Below are 21,607 nucleotides of genomic sequence, written 5' to 3'. Positions count from 1 at the left end.
GCACTGCAGTACTGCACAAATCCAAATACACAAACAATGACGAAATAGTCCTATCCTGCACTCTTGCTACAGAAAGCATTCTGCTGGACAACACAGCCACAGATGTTGTTGTTTTTTTTACAACCGCAGCCTGCCTATACTAATCCTGTCACTGTTAACTTCCCCTGATTTTGCTTTGTACTTGCAAGAATACATAAATGCACATATATGCAGAATATCTGTCATATAAATTTTTCCTACTGTTATAAAGGCCTTTCTGACGTTTGCCCTAAACATTTCTCTCACTACAGATTTCCATTACTCTTAATCGGACCATTTTTTTCCCTCAGAAGCTGTTAAGTGTTCTAGACTCAGGTGTCTTTCAAATATTTGCACCCTAGTACTGGGATGTGAAAGAAAAAAACTTCTCTACAACAAAACATATGCATATAGTTCTCTATTTTGTTTTTAGGATGTTGTAAAAAGACCACTGAAACACTCAGTAAAGGCCAGAGATCGCAAGCACCTAAAAGGTGTGAGGCATAGCCTTTTCAGAATACCGATCTCAGAATGCCACCTTCTCTCTCACTTTATATCACAAGTGCTTTCCGAGATTCTAACTCTGATCTCAAGTGGGTCGTGTGGAGTTGTGGTCCTTCTGGGAAACCGGGCTTCATTAAGTAGTAATTAAGAACAAGTAATTCCCAGCGATACAGCAAGTTTCCCCAGTCATAGTTACTCTCATATGTTTTTCCACAAATTCCTCCTCTGGGAAATTGTTTAAAGATAATCTAGAATGATCTAGAATTCTCATAGTTTCTCAATGAGATTGCCTGTCGTAAGTTGGTAATTTGCCATGCAGGAGGTATATTGGCTTTTTTGAAATAGCGTTTTGTTGTTCATGGCTTACGTTCTGCTTTTCACAATAATTGCTTAAAGAGCAGTAAGTCATGCAGATTCAGTAAGTGTAAATTTTTGCTTGTGAGACTGAAACACGGAATGCTGGGCCCTGTGTAGACTTCCTTGGCTGGCTAAATGTTTATGAATATATAAGGAGCTCTTAACTCCAATGCTTAAATTATTTCTGTCTCCCTTCCAAGTCTAGTTACACAAGCCTCCTGTGTTTGCTCTTGGCATGTGAGTTTCTTATGAAGGGATTGAACACAGTGATTCCAGCACCATTCTGTTGGTTCCTAAGAGGGCATTTTCCAGCCACAGGACTCCAGCCACTGACAAAATAACTAACATTTTTCAGTCCTTGGTTACAATTTCTTTTGAAATGGAAAGATGTTAAACTGCTTACCGGGTGCAGCCAGTCCCAAGCAGAGATTCTCCTGAGACGATGGAGATATCACGGTGGTGCACGTATTTCCCTGTAGCCTGTGGAGAGACCACAGTGGAGCAGGTATCTCCTGCAGCCCATGGAGAGGACCATGCTGGAGAAGACATCCACACTGCAGCCTCTGGAGGACACCACACCACAGAAGGTGAATGCTCCCTGACGGAGCTGTGGCCCATGGAGAGCCCATGCTCCAGCATGTTTATCCTGAAGAGCTGCAGCCCATGGGAAAGCCCTATGGTGGAGCAGGGAAAAGTGTGAGGAGGAAGCAGTGGCAGAGGAGTTGTCATGGACTGACCACAGCCTCCCATGCCCCATCCTCTGCACTCCTTGGTGGAGGAGGGAGAGAAGTTGGGAACGAAGGGGAAAAGATGAAGCTAGGAAGAAAGGGGTGGGGTGGAAGGAAGGTTTTGTTATGGTTTAGGTTTTGTCTTTGTTTCTCACCATCCATATCCATTTTAATTAGAAAAAAATTAATTTTCCCCTGTTGTCTTTTTCACTTGTGACAGTAATTGGTAAGTGATGCCCTTCTCTTTGTCTTAACCCACAAGCTTTTTCACCTTATTTTCCCCCTCCTGTCCTGTTGAGGAGGGGGAAAGAGCAGCTGGTGATGATCTGACAGCCAGACAAGGTCAAACCACCACAAACTCTTTTAAGCAAGCTAGTGTTTTCAGAGTCATTTCAGCCCTACTTTTTCATCTTGACCTTCAACAGACTTAATTATTAACTTGGAATATATTTCCATTTCCATTTGATTAAATGATGTCAGAATTTTTGCCATGAGACAAAAACAGAGAAGCAAACTTCCCAGAGAACCAAACCTCCCAGCATTGATTAGCTATCATGATACAGATGAATACTGGCTCATTTTTAATGATGATTCATTACCTGGCAAAATTAAGGCTCTGCATTATTTCTACTTCAGTTTCCATTAGGTTTTATTATTCCAGAAGTCGTAATGTACATTTCTCTTTTTTCAAAAGAAAAAAATAAAAAAAGAGAAAATGTATGGAATATCAATGTCCTGTAGTTAGAATGGTACTAGAAATTCACAGGCTGCTAAACTGAGCACCACTGCTTGGAAGGTAATGTCATTTCTGTGCATAGGCCCAGCACCAGCACTCTGCAGATCTTAGAGACTAGAGAGTAAGTGCCAGACTCTTCCCCTGTCTGTGTCATATTGTGTCTGACATCTTGCACGTCCATGTGGGAGATCTAAAAGAAGAGCTCACATCTTCCATTATATTTTGCAGAACACTTACTGGACATCCTGCTTAAAGGCAGGGGACAGTATATCCCTTACTTTCATACGCCCGAACTGAGCTAAGAACAACAACAACAAAATAAAAACAGGAAAAGAAGAATACTTGACTTGTGTCAATAATCTTTTTTTTTTTTTTTTTTGAAGAAGAAAAAGATTGTTCAGTTTAATCCTCATGAAAGTGGGAAAAATAACAGTAGTGGATTAAAGCCAGAGTTTAAGAAAATACATTCAAATATTTTTTTTTTTACTTAAAAATGAGTTTCCTCATCTTTCAAAGACCTAAGAGTTAAACTATATTGCATACACCTCAGGTACAAATTGACAAATGATCTAATAAACCAGACTATATAAAAAGCAAGAGACTTTTTTTTTTTTTCCCAGAAAAATGTATTTGTGTTTTAGCTGATCATATAAAAAGCATTAAATTTTAAAAAAATGTGTATATATTTTTTCAAGTGTTAATGGTTTCACCATTCATCGTAATTACATTCCAAAGTTGTGCAACATCAGGGCACATTATCCTTATCTATGTAGCACAGTGAGCATAATCTTTACACTGAGGTCACTCTCATCACTACTTCCCCAGAGCCATTATCCCCTGATGAATCATCCTGAGGTCTCATGCGGTTGAACAGATGCAACAATACATAGCCACACTGAAATCTTGGAGAGGTTAACTGTGTTGGGTGAACTAAACTTCTGTTTCTAAATGCAGTCAGTGGTAACCACAATGTCCTTCCTGCTGAGGATTCTCCTCGATTGCTCTCTTCTATGTCTGTGGCTTTATCGTAATTTAACACATCCCAGTGTAGATTCACAGCCCTCCAGCGCTTAAACACTCGATAAACAGATGCACCTTCATGTACTATCAGTCCTGAAATTAAGAAAACAAACAGTTTGTACAAAATGTCAATGGATACCATTTTGAGAGCAGAGACACAACACATTGTGATGAATCTGGCAATTGCCAGAGCCTATTAAGTTACTTGTAATCTTATTATCTTACTCTGATAATTCAAATAAATTGTACATACATAATATAATCGATTATTTGTGTGTTGAAGATAGGGATGTAGGAACATGCAGAGGAAATAAAATTGATTTGAATGAAAGCTCAGCATAACCAATACTGCAATAATCTGAGCATGCCTAACTAAATATAAGTAAATCAATATAGAAGAATCTTACTAGCAGATTCATAAATTGACTGCTTACACTAGTGTTATCCTTGTTCATGGTAAGTACTTTTTATTTATTAAGATTTGTACTCGAGTAGATTTTTAGGTAGGTTAGGCCTTCTGTAATGAACAGAATAGTCTTTAATTTAAGAGTGTTTGTAGAATTCAGTACAGCTACAAATCTGTTTTCACATTCTTAGTTCAACTTAGGAACATAGAAGATTTATGAAAACCTGAGACAGCCATAAGTATAATGACTTCCCTGTCTTGCTTCAGTTGGGCAAAAATAAATTAAATTTTGTTATTAACTATGATGAGTATGACAAGGTTGATGGACTTTCCTCTTTCTCCTCAAAATTCAGTAGAAAAATGTTGAGAAACATCTTTTTTGTTGAAACCCAGGAAATCTTTTAAAAGGTCATTCAAGGAAAATACAGATTACCTGGAGTCCTTAACAGACCAATTTGCTTATGAACTTCCATGTAGCTAATATTTACGCTTATCGTATGCATTCAAGCAATTTATTTATTTAAACAAAAATCTCGATTTTTCATATGTATATATATGTATTTATACACACCCTCTTTATATGTAAGTATTTCAAATATGGATTTGCTGGGTAGAAGCATGGGGCTTCAGCCTTCTTACTAGGTTTTTCCTCAACAAGCCTGGTAACTTATATAGTTCTGAGCATTGTCACATGTTTTCCCTGGCTCCGTGCTTTGGGAGGACAGCAACCTGTCTAGCCAAAAATATTTACAAATTTTTTGTCCAGTGAGTTTCTTGCCTAATATTTTCCTATACATGGGCATATCTAGCATGGTGTCACAGGCTATTGTCCTTTATCCCAAGAGATTGTATATCACCTGTTCCTACACAACAAAATTGTGATTTAAGTGTTCGAGGGCTCAGCTTGCTTAACAGAAAGGACACATTCAAAGAAAGATGACAAAAGCAGAAAGGATGATACGAACATTTATATGAACAGCAAACCTCAGATTCAAGTGCAATGTTTGCAGATAGCAATGCCTACCCTAACACATTTTTAATGACCATTACACTTGAAGATGGAGAAACAAAAAGATTGCTTTCAGAAGGACATGATAGCAAATATAGCATCTCTGTAGGCTTTCAAGTTGCCTAGATTTCATTGAAGCATCTAGTACAGCAAAACTAACACAATATAAACTTAATTAAATGTTAAATATTCTAAATGCATTTTGTATCAGCATAGCATCTTAGTGGTCTTGATCACAAGATGTCTATTTTCATCTTCTTAGATATATATAAAGTAACCTGTCCTAAAAATTTAGCAGCCATGTTAATACATAAATGCATCTTTAAGACTTGCTATACTGCCTTAGAAAGGAAAAAGGATAAGTGTGTTTGATCTGATACAGAATGTACAAAACAAATAAGCCATGACTTTGTTGATGTGACAAAGATTCCTCTCCCTCCCCCCCCCCTTTTTTTTTCTTTTGAATTTCCTGTAGAATGATAAAGGAGATGAGCATAATTTTCCCTCTACCTGTCCCTGGATCATAGTATCATTTGGCCCAATTTCCCTCAAGACTGTGATGAAGCAAAATTGAGAGAACCTATCTGCCCCCATATTAAGATTTTTGACACCTGCCTGCACTCCATTGGAACCTGAACAACATATTTCAGAACAGAGAACGAAGTAGTTGAGAAACGATCATTTCAGTACATGAGGTACATTTAAACAGTCAAAAGTATCCTCCCAAAATTATGACAGAAAAAGCTGTAGGACAACTTCTTTTAGGGAGCTCTTTTTCACTGTTTTTGAGCTTTCAGGATTTACTGAAATTACATTTTCAAAGCTTTTTCAACAATGGCAGAAAAGTTTTCTTTAAAATGGAAGCTGTTAGCCACATATGCTCTAAAAGAGCTACCAAACAAAGGATCAAATACTGCAAGGCTTAAAATAAAGTTGTCAGATTTGGCAATGCTGAAGGAGAAAAGAACCACTTCCATAATTTCTCCCATAAAAAGCTTTATTTCCATCTGATAAAACTACAGATTGAAAAAGACATACATAGAAGAGGCAAAAGAATTCCAATAGATCTTTTTTCCCTTTGAAAAGATATTTTCCAAGGAGCAAGAGAAAAAAAGCTCTCAGCACTGATGGTTCCAAGACCACAAACAAGAGGAAAACTGGGTAAGGTTTAAATGCCGGAGATTTTCCAGGTGCAGATTTCTGATGCTCAAAAAACAAGTTGTTAGTTGCTACAGTGAAGCTATAAGGAAATGGCAGAATCTCCTTTTTCTTAAAAGATCCACAGCAATGAATGAAGGAAGATATGAGAGAGAAAACAAGGATAAATCCATGAATAATACTAACTTGTTCCAAATACCATGATTTCAACAACACAGAGGACATAGTTGTACAGTCCTGGGAGGTGGGTGGGTGGAAACTACTTGTTTGATCCAGATGATCCCAAGAGAAAGTGTTATAATTCACTACTGTTAGCTGTTCTGACATTCTGTCCAATATCTACAAGGAAGAGATTTGGGATGATGGACCTGGCAAAATGTCCTAAAGCTGTAAGAAGACTTTAGGTTAAGGTCTTCAGAATTTAGATTGTCTAAGATGTAGGGATGGTAATAGGATCCCAACAACAGGGTTATGGAGAGATCCTAATTTTCTCCTACTGCCAAATACTGTGACATCTTTCCCTCTATCCCAAGGATTTCTTACCCTGAGTCACAAGACTACTAGAAATTTTTCATACTGCATATCTTTACAAGCAGGCAATTCATCTTAGTTCATTCAGATTTGGTGGTATTAGGGTCCAGTGTTGTCTTATTTATTGCAGTAATCCTACTTATAATCATTTAGTCATAGTCCTTCTAGAAACATCATGAACTTTTACTAGGTAATAAAAGACCTTTTCAAAACAAATTTTACCACTGGACAAAATGTCATGTCTTAATACTAATCTAGGGCTCACAGATATAAGAAAAATGCAGTAAATGCTCAAAGCATTAGTGAAACATATCAACTCTAAAAATAGCAATATAACTCTTTCTAAACTAGTAAGAATTATATCTAATAAAAAAAAAGACTTTTTGAGTAAAGAAATATTAAGTGCAGCTAGATGTGTTCATTATGAGTAACTTCAGCCTATACATTTTTACAACTAGGAGTTACACAAATGTTGCTAGGCATCAAGTTCCTTGGCAGGGAAGAAAGAGGCTTTCAGAGGGCTATTCACACCTCACATTGGCTCCCATTTCTTACTCACTTGCCACAGTACTCCTGGCACCACTCATTTTTCTATTGTAATGTTACAGATGCTTTTCATGCTGTAAAGGAGCTGCACTGTTGGTCTGGGATTGCAAGTGACCTGTTATTATTTGTGAGACATTTTGTTCATTTTAGAACCATTTAGGACTAGTAGTTTTGATTATATTCTGGTGAAAATAAATACATAAAATTATATAACTTCACTGTTACAAGAAAAAATTGCTACATCTACAGAGAAGAATGGCAAAGGCTTGGTGTACTGTCCCTCTAACAAGGGGGTTATATTATGCATTCCTTTTGTATTAACTCATGAACTTACTCCCTTGGTAATTCCAAGCCACTGCAATACGTCTGGGTTTCACAGGCACTAGTTCTTTCATTAACATGTTCAAGATTTGCCTTAGAAAACTTCTGCCGCCAGCAAGTTTCAAAGAAAACAGCTTTACACCCAGCTCAGATGCAGAAAAGTACAAACTAGTGACTGGTAAGGTTGAAACTGACACTGATAAGTAAAAACAATCCTGTTTGTTAGGAAGAGTTCTGGAAAAACTTAGAACAAGAAGAATAATGGATACCAATAAAATATGTACACTGGCATGAATAGAACATATTATATTAGTGATCTGTAACCTTTGGGAAGTTTCTTATGGTGAAAAGTAAAACAAGACCAAAAATCAAAATACAAGTTACATGTAATTCACATGATAAGAAAGAGGGTGGTATGCTACATATGGCATAGAAATCGATCATTGGGAAAACAAATTTACATGTGCAAGTTTTCAAAGATATCATTAAAATGTGTCAGTACCTTTAGGCTACTGCTTTTAAAAATAATGACAACAAAGCATTTCAAAAAGTGGAGATATTTACACATCACAAATGACCAAAAATGTTCATATTGTTTATGCAGAGCTGCAGTCAGGCACAACTGAAGGCAGTTGGAATAAGTCTTGTTCATACCACCAGTAACTCTAGTGCTTGCCTTAAAAATATGTGCTGCACAGGAAAACCCATATGTCTGCATAGATTTTTCATTCAAATAAAGAGATTCCAGTGGGAGTATAGGTATTCACTCACTGTAAATCTTGTTGAAAACCTACTGAATACCATGGATGACTAACACAAATGAGAGGAGAGAACATACTGAGTGAGAACTGTGGCTGGCTGTAAGCATTACAAGCTTTATGATATAAGAAATTACATATAATATGCAATGGTAAAATCACATGTTAATGTCTTTTGGAGGTCATCAGCACAATGCACAGTGTTGTGGGTTTTTTTTAAATCATTCATATATAATAATTACATCCATCTATTAGAGAACCTTATTTGAAGTTTTTAAATTGAAACTATCAATCTAAAATCTTTCATTTTAGAGAAAAAAAGAAAAAGATAAAATTGGATAACACTGAATATATTAATAAATATTTTCTGACGCAGATTACTTGAAATTGTATGCAGAATAAGTGGGATGAATGAATCTGGATCATTAGAATTCTAAAATTACCAAAGCTCCTTTGTAAAGCTTTCTGAATTTCCTGATAGAGTTTAGAAAACTATTAAATCATACCTGCACTGAAGTTCATAATGACAAAACAGTGTTCAAATATGTTTCATTATAGTCAATCTTACATAAAACATTCCATGTATAATTTATGATTGGACAATAAAATATGCATTTATGCGATTACAGGTAAATCAGTTTATCTGGTGGGTGAAAAGCCACACTTCTACTTTGCTCCTGCATGATGACAGACTAGAATCATAGAATTATAGAATCATAGAATAGTTAGGGTTGGAGAAGACCTTAAGATCATCTAGTTCCAACCCCCCTGCCATCGGCAGGGACACCTCACACTAAACCATGCCACTCAAGGCTCTGTCCAACCTGGCCTTGAACATCGCCAGGGATGGAGCACTCACAACTTCCCTGGGCAACCCATTCCAGTGTCTCACCACCCTCACAGTAAAGAACTTCCTCTTTATATGCAATCTAAACTTCCCCTGTTTAAGTTTTAACCCATTACCTCTTGTCCTGTCACTACAGTCCCTAATGAAGAGTCCATCCCCAGCATCCCTATAGGCCCCCTTCAGATACTGGAAGGCTGTTATGAGGTCTCCACGCAGCCTTCTCTTCTCCAGGCTGAACAGCCCCAGCTCTCTCAGCCCATCTTCATACAGGAGGTGCTCCACTCCCCTGATCATCCTCGTGGCCCTCCTCTGGACTTGTTCCAACAGTTCCATGTCCTTTTTATGTTGAGGACACCAGAACTGCACACAATACTCCAAGTGAGGTCTCAGGAGAGCAGAGTAGAGGGGCAGGATCACCTCCTTCGACCTGCTGGTCACGCTCCTTTTGATGCAGCCCAGGATACAGTTGGCTTTCTGGGCTGCGAGCGCACACTGAAGCCGGCTCATGTTCATTTTCTCATCGACCAACACCCCCAAGTCCTTCTCTGCAGGGCTGCTCTGAATCTCTTCTCTGCCCAACCTGTAGCTGTGCCTGGGATTGCTCCGACCCAGGTGTAGGACCTTGTACTTGGCATGGTTAAACTTCATCAGGTTGGCATCAGCCCACCTCACAAGCGTGTCAAGGTCCCGCTGGATGGCATCCCTTCCCTCCGGCGTATCAACCGAACCACACAGCTTGGTGTCATCAGCAAACTTGCTGAGGGCGCACTCAATCCCACTGTCCATGTCACCGACAAAGATGTTGAACAAGACCGGTCCCAACACCGATCCCTGAGGGACACCACTCGTTACCGGTCTCCAGCCAGACATCGAGCCATTGACCACAACTCTTTGCGTGTGGCCATCCAGCCAGTTCTTTATCCACCGAATGGTCCACCCATCGAATTGATGTCTCTCCAATTTAGAGACAAGGATGTCATGTGGGACAGTGTCAAACACCTTGCACAAGTCCAGGTAGATGACATCAACTTCTCTACCCCTGTCCATCATTTCTGTAGCCCCATCATAGAAGGCCACCAAATTGGTCAGGCAGGATTTCCCCTTAGTGAAGCCATGCTGGCTGTCACTCACCACGTTATGGTTTTTCATGTGCCTTAGCATGCCTTCCAGGAGAATCTGCTCCAAGATTTTGCCAGAAGCTCCATAGCCATGTCAGGTACATGTTAGTTCAGTACCTTCCAGTCCAGAGGTGTCTTGAGCCTTGGTGGCTTGAAGGGCAGCTACATATCTGCACGTATCAATTTACTGAAGGCTTCCAATTGTTTACATTCAAGACCAGGCTGCATGTGGTTCTGGGCAACTTGATTTAGTTGAAGGTGTCCCTGCTCATTGCAAGGGGGCTGGACTAGATAACGTTTGGAGGTCCCTTCCAACCCAAACTATTCTATGATTCTATATAGTTAAATACACTAATATTTCTGATCACCCACAGACGTTCTTGACTGACTTTGAGATTAATCTCGTTTAGGTGTCTTAACAGTCGAACAAATGAAAGGAAATAGAAATAGTTTGAAATAACTCGCTATTCCAACTCGTTAATGTGTATGAAAGTAAAATTTTTATGATTGTAATCTTTGTGGAAAAAGAACAACCAAACAAAGACAATAGCAACAAAAACCCCCACAGAATTCCATATAAATAAAATATTTACAATGCCTGAAGCACATTGTGTCTTGACTGAATCTTTTTTTAAAAAAAAAGCAAAAACCTCAATATTAAGTGTTCAGACAGAAAAAGTGGCATTCAGGAATCAATATCTAAGAGGACATGTAGCTGAGCCCCTTGTTTAAAAGCTGAGCACTTGTCCAGAGTTTTGAGGCCTAGATTCTGTTCATTTTCCTGTCTGAGAAGATTTGGGTTCACAGAAGAAACCCTGTGCCTTAAAATATTTCAGAGTGGGCTTCTCTTGGAAAAATTACAAAATAAACAGAACTGCTGATCCAGCTGAAATATAAATATTTTTACAGTAATGGGATGGTTTCAATAAAAGATGATATGGCTTTATGGTTGGAGCAAAAGCCTTGGCATTAGGAATCACTCTGTTTCTTTGCACCTTATTGAGCAGAATTCAGCACTGCCCTGAATTCCTGTGTATGAGATTGGGATAACATCAACATTTATCACTCAGAAATCTCAAATCAGACATCAGATAATATTTGAATTTTCTTGACTTGTAATTCTGAAAATGTGGTTTAATGTTTACTGCAATTATTGATTTTTTTTCTGCAAATAATTGTAGCTATTTTAACAATTAATTCAAGGTTGTTTTATCAAATACTACAGAGATTTCTATTTAAATATTTTCAGAAATTCAAAACTAGTCAAAATAGCTTTGCAGTAAATTGCATTTTCTTTTATAAGATTTCAGCTAGAGTTAAATGACTCACGACTTTTTAATAATAAATTAAGTTACTATAGTTAGCACCATCACAGTGCTTCATAACTCTTTATGATGTACAAAGAATTCATGCCTGTCTTCTCTGTTCTCTGTCACTAGCACAGTGACCTATATAAGCCTGTGCAACTTAATTTTGGGTACGTAGTTTGATGACATCCTCAAGGGCTTTTTCTGCGCTTTGTGATGGTACAATCTAATACACAGTGGCACCAGTAGAAGACTTGACAGCACGTAATTTGATGTATTATTTTAATAATGTCTTTTGTCATTTTCATCTATTTAACTTCCTGAACTTTGCTAGCTGCCTATTTTTTTTCAAGAAATTAAAACTGATCCTATTCTCACCACTAAGATCTTGGGGAGACTGCTGAATCTGAGAGTAAAGCTTTGGCTCTTTTCTCTTTGCAGGATTTGCTAAAGGTATCAGCTGAGAATTAATCTGCAAAGAACTGGAGTGATCCACTGGAGTGACCAATTAGAAAAATAGATATAGTCACAGTCTTAAACCACAGTCTGTGCTATTTAAAGATTTTGAGCTTACCTATGCATACTAGATCCATAAAACCATACATTCCATAGCAGATTTGAAAAAGGATGTCCTTTCTTTGCCATACTGCATAAGGGCTGAAGGCTGACCATAGAAGCCAAGTCACACTTGCTACTAAGAACAGAGATCCTAGGATTACAGCAACCATCTGCACTTTCTCAACCAGTGTTATAGTAATGCTTTGCCACTAAAAGAGAAACAAAGTCGTATAAGATAAAAATGTTATTTTCTGTGATTGTACATTCAACTCCACTTTTTTCCTGAAATTAGAAATTATTTTAATATTTATACATATCTTCATAGATCTTTACTAATATCCTCAATACTAACATTTTTTTTCCTATTTCATTTTAGTTAAAGTGAAACTAACAGTTGCTTCCCCATCCCCTCCAGCATCACTATTATCACCATCTAGCTGTGAACTTCAGAAGAGTTAGTAGTTTTATCTCTGGTTTGAATACATAGGCAAAAAAAAAAAAAAAAAAGAAAAGAAAAGAAAGATTTAGTCTCAGAAATGGAGCTCAGTCTTTCATATTTTTCAGCTGATGAACAAAATAAAAAAATGTTGGGAAAACAACCTTAAGTATGCCTTATGTTACAGTTTCAAGTTGAAGATGACAACTTTCCTTTCCATCTCGCCCCCCTAAAGTCAGAAGCCATTTTCCATTTTCTTGCTGTTCATTAATGAAGTTCCAGACATACCACTGGAGTTGTCTTTCTCTGTATAAACCAGTATTAACAGTACAAAAAGACACCTGCAGCCTAGCGTGGAAGCAAGCCGAAGGCTCAGGAGGAGCCCTGAATACAGGTAACACAAACATTTCTTTTCACTGCACCTCAGTTATGTCCACTTTTCTAGGGAAGGCTGTATCCTCCATATGTGAGGTGACTGATTTATGGTGTGACAAAATTTAAATATAAAAGAGTATGCTTACTGATTCTGTTTAGAGAAGAATAGAAATAAAATTCTGTTAAAACAAAGAGTCACAAAACCAAAACACAGCATAAGGAAAGAAGTATTCTAGATTACCCTCAACATATACGGTCTTTCTGGCCATAACTGTCTATATTAGCTTTGCAGACTCCCCAGTCTCACCCCATCACCTATTCCAAAGCTAGTATGCAGACTCTGTAGACTCTCGTCTTTCCTGTTCCTAATTTTGCCTAACATGCCTGCTCCCTTCTACAGTTGCTATAGAGAATAGGTGGAGGAAGCTACTCCAGTAAGGCCTTTACGACCTCTTTTCCCACCTGGCAATAATTTTTTCTTTTCCTCTTACTTTACGAAAGCTTTCTCTTTTTACCAACAGTTGGGTACTGTAATTCAATTTCCTGCTCAAAACATGGTCATTTTTAAGCTCAACCAGGTTGCTCAGGTAACACGTTGAAAACCTCGAAGTATGGACACTGTTCAACCTCTCCAGGCAACCTGCTTCACTTCTTGACTGTCCTCAGGTTGAAAAGAATTTTTCTTAAAAAAAAAGTCTTATGTCCAGTCTGATCCTCTTTTGCTTCAAATTATGCTCTCTTCCATCAAGTACACTGCAAAGAACCTGGGTGAGCAATGAGGTCTTCCGACTTTTCTTCCCTTTCAGCTTTTTCCATTAATTTCTCTACTGTTGCCTAATTTGCACATCTGGTGCTGCATGCATTCTCTTGTTGCAGCCTTCTGAATATAATAGTATCAAAAAAATAAGCTGTATAACAATTTATAAGTTGTCTATCTGGAAATACTACCTTTCATAATGAACTTATTAAATTCATACTAGCTATTTCATCGAACTTCAGGGTTTGGAATGGGGCTATTCGTATTAAATAATACCTTTTTATGGTAAAGCAACTATTTATACTCATTTCCTTTATTAGAATTTTTTATTATAAGGTCAAGGAAGGTCATTAATAAGTGATGTATGACAGAATGGTGTGAGCATCTTATGACTCAGATATTATTTGCTTACAGTATTTAAATGTCAGGGCTGAAATTCATCAAACTGTCTTCAGACTCTTTAGCGTTATGTTGACAAAATTATTTTTCATTTCTCAGCTGAAGCTGCATAGTGTGACTTAGCAGAAAACTGTCAAAATGCAGTTGGTTATGTATATCTTTCTATCTTCTGTTATTATCGGCATGAGACAGACCTGCAATGAATTTGTTCAGAATGCCTGAAATCAAAGTACATTTACACGAAGTAAACTTTAACTGTCACAAAATATTAAACTGTCAAATTCATGGAAGCTGGCAATAAATTGAAATGACTGCAATATCACTGAAATAAACAGATCTTTCACAGTACAATTTCAGCAATGCAGAAGTGCTTAAACTCACTTCAGCTTATTTTATTTTTTTTTTTTTAACTTTGATTGGTCAGAGCTATTCTGCGAAGATAGCATTGAACAGAAGATAAAATAGTCTGAGTATTTGGGATAAGTAATGCAGCATGCAATTTAGATATGAAGACCACCCCTTATTCTGGTGTTGTCTGACAACCAATTTCTATTCCTATCTCCCATTCAAACAGAATCAACCACTCCTATGATCTTTTTCCATATCATGAGAGTTTTTGTTGGGTTTTCCCAAACTTCTTTTTCTTTCTAGCAAAGCTTGACCTTAAAAAGTCCTAAGAAACATAGATATGGATCTTTGCTTCTTCCTAGCATCTTCTCAAGAATATGTTCTGGTTATTTTGATATTTTCCTGATCAGATGAATTGTCTGTCAAGAATGCAAGCAATTGAATCTCTCAACTTCAATAAATTCACTAATACCAAAGAGTCAGCATATTAGCATGCTACTAACCAAGAAGGGGAGCCCCCCCAGTTACTGATAAAATACACAAGGGTCCCACAGGCTGTAGTTCCTAACTCCTTTGCTTTTAAAAAATGAACAAAACAAACCCCAACAAATAAGAACGACCAAGAACCCTAAAACGGGTTTGGATGTTTTCATCTATTACCTATCTGCTTTGGCCATTGTGGTGTTCACCGCCTTTCTTCTACAAAAGAAACTGTAGTCCTTCACCTTCCTGATATTAAGCTCAGTAATAACCAAACAATGTAATTTTAGGAAATTTTCCTCCTTGTAAGTTAATCTGTAAATTAAACTAATTGATGAGATCCCACAGTGGATAGAGGAAGAACTGTGTGCATAAGATGGAAGACATTCAGGAAACCCACACAGTTTTATGCAAAACTGCTAACTTTCCTCCTACTGCTAGGCAGCCTGCCATAAGAATCCAACACCCTAAGAGTGATGAGGTGGGATGGATTGGTAGCAAGCTCTAACATGGGATCAGTTTGGGGACCTTGGTTTCTGTGTATGGCCATCTTAGTGCTAATGGCAAGAAGACTATGGATGTTCCTGATGGCTAACTTACCTCAACCCAATTTTCCTCCTTGTTGCCCACCTCCAATCAGTTTTGATTCAAAAAAGTCTGTGATTGCCTCTTGGGAAGTGAAGTTTCCCCCATAACTTTTACTGAGTTTGAGTACAAATTATAAAAAGCTAACAGATGTTACTGAGACAAGCATATTTTTCACATAATGAAAAAGTTGTTCTGTAGTTATGAAGTTATTCACATTTAAATAAGTTTGGAAAGTTCAGTCCCTTCCTTAGCCATGGACAGTGTTAGCCATCAGGCAACAAGAGGAACTGCATAGGACTGTATCATTTGGTGGCATTGCATTTCATAACAAGGCTTGTGAACAGGAACTGGAGTTGTGGTCACACTGTTTTCTTCTACCTGAAGTTTTACCCACAGCATAGCTAATACATGTGAGTATACACTCTGACAGACACCCAGGAACAGAAGACTCTTTTTCTAAGGTTCTTTTTATAGTACCAAAAGCCACCTAAACTTTGATTTCTCACAATCGTTTACCTTATTGTATGCATGCAGTTATAATCACTACACCTTTTAATGTCAAATTAATGGCTTACAATAAAGAGGTCACCAAAATAATGTAGTAAAAATTATTCCGTGAGAGTTGAGAATTTCCATTTAGAATTTAACAAACTGAATTATTTAACATTCCAAATTGAAGGATCTCATTATGTGTCATAATTTAAATCCATTATTTCCATGAAAGTGTTTCTCATTTTCCTCATATAACTTGTCACAATTCATAACTGCCGGCGATTATAAATTATGACTTCCTAATTTGTTTTTGTCATTTGCTGACTATACATTCTATAATCAGTAACAGTTCTTTTAGCTAAGTATTTTGAAAGTTAGAAAAGATCTATACAGCCTTCTAGTGTCAGCTTCTGTAAAGCACATGACCCTAAGAAATAAATATTACGAGAAAGATTACCATTTTTGCTTAAAAACTAGAAATTGAAAGAAAATATTACTTTGTATCTAGGCACCTATAATAATATTGTGAGCAAATTTTCAGATTCATTAAGAAGAGTCTCATTTAATTTTTTATGAATTGGGATCTCATTGTGTGGGAACACATTTTACTTTAATACACAATGACAATGAAATCTTCCTTTGAAAATAGTTCCTTCATAAACAAAATATAATTCATCCTTCTGATTTTAATGTAATATTGTCTGTTCCTTGAAAACTTCCTACACTTTTACTCCTACTGACACTTCGTTATGTTTGGCTCTTTTAATCTTTTATTTACCACTGGTCTTCCTTTCATGAATCATTTGAGAGTCTAGTACATTAATGGTAGACTGTATTTCTAATGCTGACCCCAGAAACATTGCTTCTCTTTTCTTGTAAGGGCTCTGTCAAGCAGAAATACTGCATAATTTATTATTTTTTGAGGTTGAGACTTCCAGAAGTTGAAAGAAACATATTGCTTTGATGGACTAATTGTTAAAGAATAAAGTTAATACAGTAATATGCATGTCCTTGCTAACATAAAGATGGATTTAATATTAAAATATCTGTCATCTTTGAGAGAAATCAATATTAACCTGGCTTTTTTTTAATGGTGCCTTGTAAAAGCCCATTGATTACTGTAAAATACATGGCAGAGAAGTGATACAAGAAGTCCTGACTGAGACTGTACTTGTACTTAGAGTACATTACATAAAAAATGTCTGCAATGAAAATAGGGTCTTCCTACATCCTTAATAAAGAATATCAAATTTCCTTATGGCTCCCTGAACATGTACCAGCTTCAACTGCCCCTATTTGTAATGTAACAAAACTCCTTAAACCAAAGACCTGTTGGGGGTTAACCCACTCTGTTCTCTCAGAAACCCAGCTTATTATGTACAGTGCTGACTGAAGCCTCTCATTCCCTCTAGTTATTTTTTAATGCATATTTTATATAAAAGTAACTAAAAATAGCAGGCAGTGACCTATTATAACATAACATGATTAACCTGAATATATACCAATTATATGACTTCAAAAGTTTTTGTTGGTTTGCTCTGATTGCTACAATCAGATAGCTCTGACAAGAAAAAAGTTCTTACTGTCATTTATTATGTATAATGGATTTGCAATCTGTGTACATATGAATAAAACCCTTACAGAAGCAAAAGAACATGATGACTTAGGTCCAACAAACTATTTTTTGAACGCCTGTTCTCTACCTTGTTAGTAGTCTGTATGATTAGATAGTTCAGTTTTCTAACATGTTTTGAAATAAGCACACATTAACTACCTGATTTAATATTGTTAACTTATTGACCAGCCTGGATAGAAAATAGTTGTGAGTACATACACACATAAACACTTGAAATAATTTTTTTTTTCTATAGTCTTCTGTGTTTATGTCTTTTTATTAAAAAAAAAAAAAATCAATGCCATGAAAATTGCAGCTCACCGTTAATGTTTACCTATTTTGATAAATTATTAACACATAGAGTGCCTGTAGTCATAATGCCCATTATCTTTTCATACATCAGAGAGCTCATCGGTACAGATAGTTTGGTTTATATGCAACTTCCCAGTCTGACTGAAAGACTGTACCAGTATTTTGCCTGGGACATTCTGAGAACATAACATTTACTGTGGAGAGGCTGTCCATTAGTGCACCACATAGCAATTTAGTTGATAGTTACTGCATCTACACATACAGCAGATGCAGCTCAGATTTCTGAGTGCCCAGAAACCTGGACATCCTGAGCTATGTACAAAATCTTCACATTCTATTACATTCACCTTTCAAAATATTACTATTCATTAAGCAGAATAGTTTAAGATTTTATCTTACTATTCTTAAAACCATGGCAGAATCAAGATCGATTTTTTTCTTATTCTTGATTTCTGCTTTTCATTAGGAATTGCCTACCAATCCACCAGGATCAAATTCTGCTCAAAATATATATCACAAAATACTTAAAACTCATGGTGTGTTGTAAAGATGGATCTGTGAGAAGTATGAAAGGTTAAAGTGGATTACTCTCAAGTCAGCTTTTAATTCATATGAGACTATAACCAATTAAGTTTAGCTTAGCAACTTAGTTCTTGAGTATTGTGAACATTTCATGGGCATGTGTGTATTTGGTGAAAGCCAGTGAATGAAAATTACCACTCTATGTGAATAAACACTGTTCCTACTGTAAAGAAGGAACTGTTCGATTCCTGTTGCAACTTTATTGGAAATACCGAGTTTCACTGCAACATAGCTGTACCCTTGATAGCCTCATCTGAAAATTAAATATGAATGAATGGAGTGAATGAAAGCCTGCCATGGTTGTTGAATTCTCTGCAACTTAGAGATGATGTTCAAAATTAAACTGAAAAATTAGCTCAAGCATAGATTTTCATGTTATGGATAGGTCCACATTTCTTAAGAACACTGAGAAAAAAAAACCAAACAACCCACATTCATTCTAATTATTCAAAGAACATAAGTCTCATCAGAATTATAAACCAGCTGTGTGAAGGAGGTATTAACATTTTTCATGCTGACTAGTCACTTAGGAGGGTATTTTTCTTTGGACACAAACAGTATCAAAAGGGTTCTGGAGTTGCTTTTTCCTTCTCTCCTGGGAAAGGTACTGTTTGTAAATTCTAGCTAAAACTGCTGCTGAATATTTTTAACTGAAAAAATTTTGAGCATGAAGCTAAAAGAAGTGTAAAATATTGCTCAGTATGGAGATACAGAACAAGCATCTTTCACACAAATGCCTTAGCCACTCATCAGTATAAAGAGAGATCATCTATTCTTGATTGTTTCTGTTCATGTCTTCTTGTCTATCTTTTTGAAAATATTCAAGTATTAATTCCAGTTCATTTATTGAAATTCACACTTCATCTACTAGCTGGACTTTCTGAATGTGCTGGCTACTCTTTCCAAGCAATTTATTGGAACACTTCCATTTCCCATACAATACATAGATGCTCACTGAAACAAAGAGAAAGCAAATTAAATTGATTCCTCTATTCACATCACTATAGGGATGAGTAGGGAGATGATTTTAGTATGCTACAAAGCATCAGGAACTATTTCTGACACTGTCCGCTTTCAGTGGGTTCTGGATGCTGAAAAACCCTTCACTGTCCAGTCTTCTTCCTATTGCTATATGGGAAGGATGTGTTTCAGCATTGAAGGGTACAACCTCACCAGAACAACTGAGTACAACTAGTGACCACTGACCTTGTTGAACAAAAACTAATTCACAGAATGGGATCAGAATTTTCATGTGAACATCTGGAAAATGCACATGGTGGAAGAGACAATCCTTATTTCATGTGCTTCTTTATTAGATATAAGCTGTAGGAAACTTCAGATTTTGATGGTAACAAAAAGACTAAAGAAATATATCCTGAGTTCAAAGGTAAGGTTGCTGCCTTGTCTACTCCCTAAGCAAGACTGTATTTTGAGTGAAGGTTAAAAGGCAGTATGATAAGAATATCAAGGTAAGAAAGGTATTATCTACTTGCATGTAAGCATGAAGAAGACAGTCCTGTGTTCTGGCTTGTACCAAATCTGGCAGAGCCTGCTCTGAAAGTCAATTAGAATGTAATTCATTAGATTGGCAAATCAATTAGATTGATTCTGGAATCAATTAAATTAGCAATAAATCTTCACTTGAAGACAATTTGGCCCTAATTTTAAAATCTTAAACTGTGCAAATGAGTATAGTAAATAATATACTGCTTGAAACTTTGCCCTAATGGAAGAATTAACTTATTTATTGAAATTGCTTTATGTATTATATATTGTGCATAATTAAACTTTGTTAGATGTGCAATAAATTTATAATTACAATAATTAATATCATGTACACTTAAAGTAATTATTTTAAATATGAAGTCATTAATTTAAAAATAATCAGCAACATTTTAAAAGTAGATTGCCTGTTTTTTCAGGTACTGCTACATAATCACAACTACAAACTAGTAGGTATTGTTGTTTGAACCAGTAATCAAGTTTTTCTAATAGTTTGGGTAGCCATGGTTTTAATCACCCAGTTACTTTTAAGACTCCATTTTTAAGATCTGAAAATATATAAGATGTAGTTCTTAATTACAGAAAGTGGCAATTTAGATACTAAGTATCATCAAATACAATAGCTATGTCTCTAAAAAAAGAAAATAGTTGCCTTTCCAGTATACACTATACCAGAAACTCGGTATTTCTCTCTAACTATATTATGAATATGTCCGAAATCCCTTGGAGTAATTACATTAAATTGCACAATATCACTGATGCTTTTGAACACTGAAAATACCCAGTTTTCTGACTTGCTATATTGTGCATCAACATTCATAGCACTGAAAGAAGCAATGGCTATAATATGAAAAACTGTAATATCCATTCTTACCATTGTGTTTGAACATCACTAAACTATAAATTGTTCTTGGCTTAATGGTGCTTATAGGACTTACACATAACCCACGCACCATCTCTTGCAGTACCAACATAAACATAAAAATACCCTGTTTCTCTCAAATATAAGCAGCACCTAAAAGAATGAAAGGTAAGTACATTCTGTCTGCATGCAAAATACCCTTATCAAAGAACCACTTCCTTGTTTGCATATTGGTTCTTTTCAAGTTTATGTCTATAAACACAGTCACATTTTGTTGTCACTAGACAACAATCCTTATGTTCACTAATTACATACGATGGAGGTATTGGTCTTCTTTTCAGAACAGCATCTCTGAGATTGCTCTGTCCTACAGTCTACACTTTTTCTAGATCCCTTTACAATATTAACAGTAACAACTGAGCTCTGATTAAACTAATTTAGAGCCCTCTTGGAAAACCACCCCAGTGGTCCTATAGGATATGTGTCCTGAAACAAATTGTTACCCACTTTGAAAATGTTTTGCACATAGGCTGCTGATTTTTTTGACCTCTCTGGAATGAAACAGGCAAGCAGGTCTTCAACTGTCTCTGGTTCTGCCATTTCAGTAAGACAAAAAGTTCTAATACCCAAAGTCTGTGAGCAACTCATCCTTACAAGGACAATCCCTAATGAAGAAAGCAAGGAGCGTTTCTCCATCTCAGATGGAACTCTCACACACTCACTAGACTCTGAGAAACATCAAGACTGCAAGCTGAGAAAATGCAAAGCCTCTAAGACTAGTGACTGCAGACAGAGCTAATGGAATATGTCTCAGCACTACGAAATGGCTAGAATAAGATCTCATGGCTCAAAGCACAAAAAGATATAACTGGCCTGGACAGCTGGTAAGGGGAGGACATAACACTCTTCTTCACATATGTTTGCCAGTCAGACCTG

General features: G+C 36.6%; 1 protein-coding gene across 1 annotated transcript in view; it reads right to left on the bottom strand.

Annotated features, from left to right (window-relative positions):
- Positions 1 to 3,133: 3,133 nt before the first annotated feature.
- The window catches only part of MARCHF11 (membrane associated ring-CH-type finger 11), a gene marked incomplete at both ends in the record, with an annotated part of 32,366 nt that continues 13,892 nt past the window's right edge, over positions 3,134 to 21,607 (bottom strand). The window contains 2 exons of the mRNA XM_080611938.1: positions 3,134 to 3,456; positions 11,939 to 12,131. Of these exons, the coding sequence (XP_080468064.1) occupies positions 3,134 to 3,456; positions 11,939 to 12,131 (516 nt within the window). The remainder of the gene's footprint in view (positions 3,457 to 11,938; positions 12,132 to 21,607) is intronic.

This window comes from Psittacula echo (assembly GCF_963264785.1).
Source record: "Psittacula echo genome assembly, chromosome: 2".
Lineage (NCBI taxonomy): Eukaryota > Metazoa > Chordata > Aves > Psittaciformes > Psittacidae > Psittacula > Psittacula echo.
Note: the sequence above shows the minus strand (reverse complement) of the source record. Positions and strands in the feature narration are given on the sequence as shown.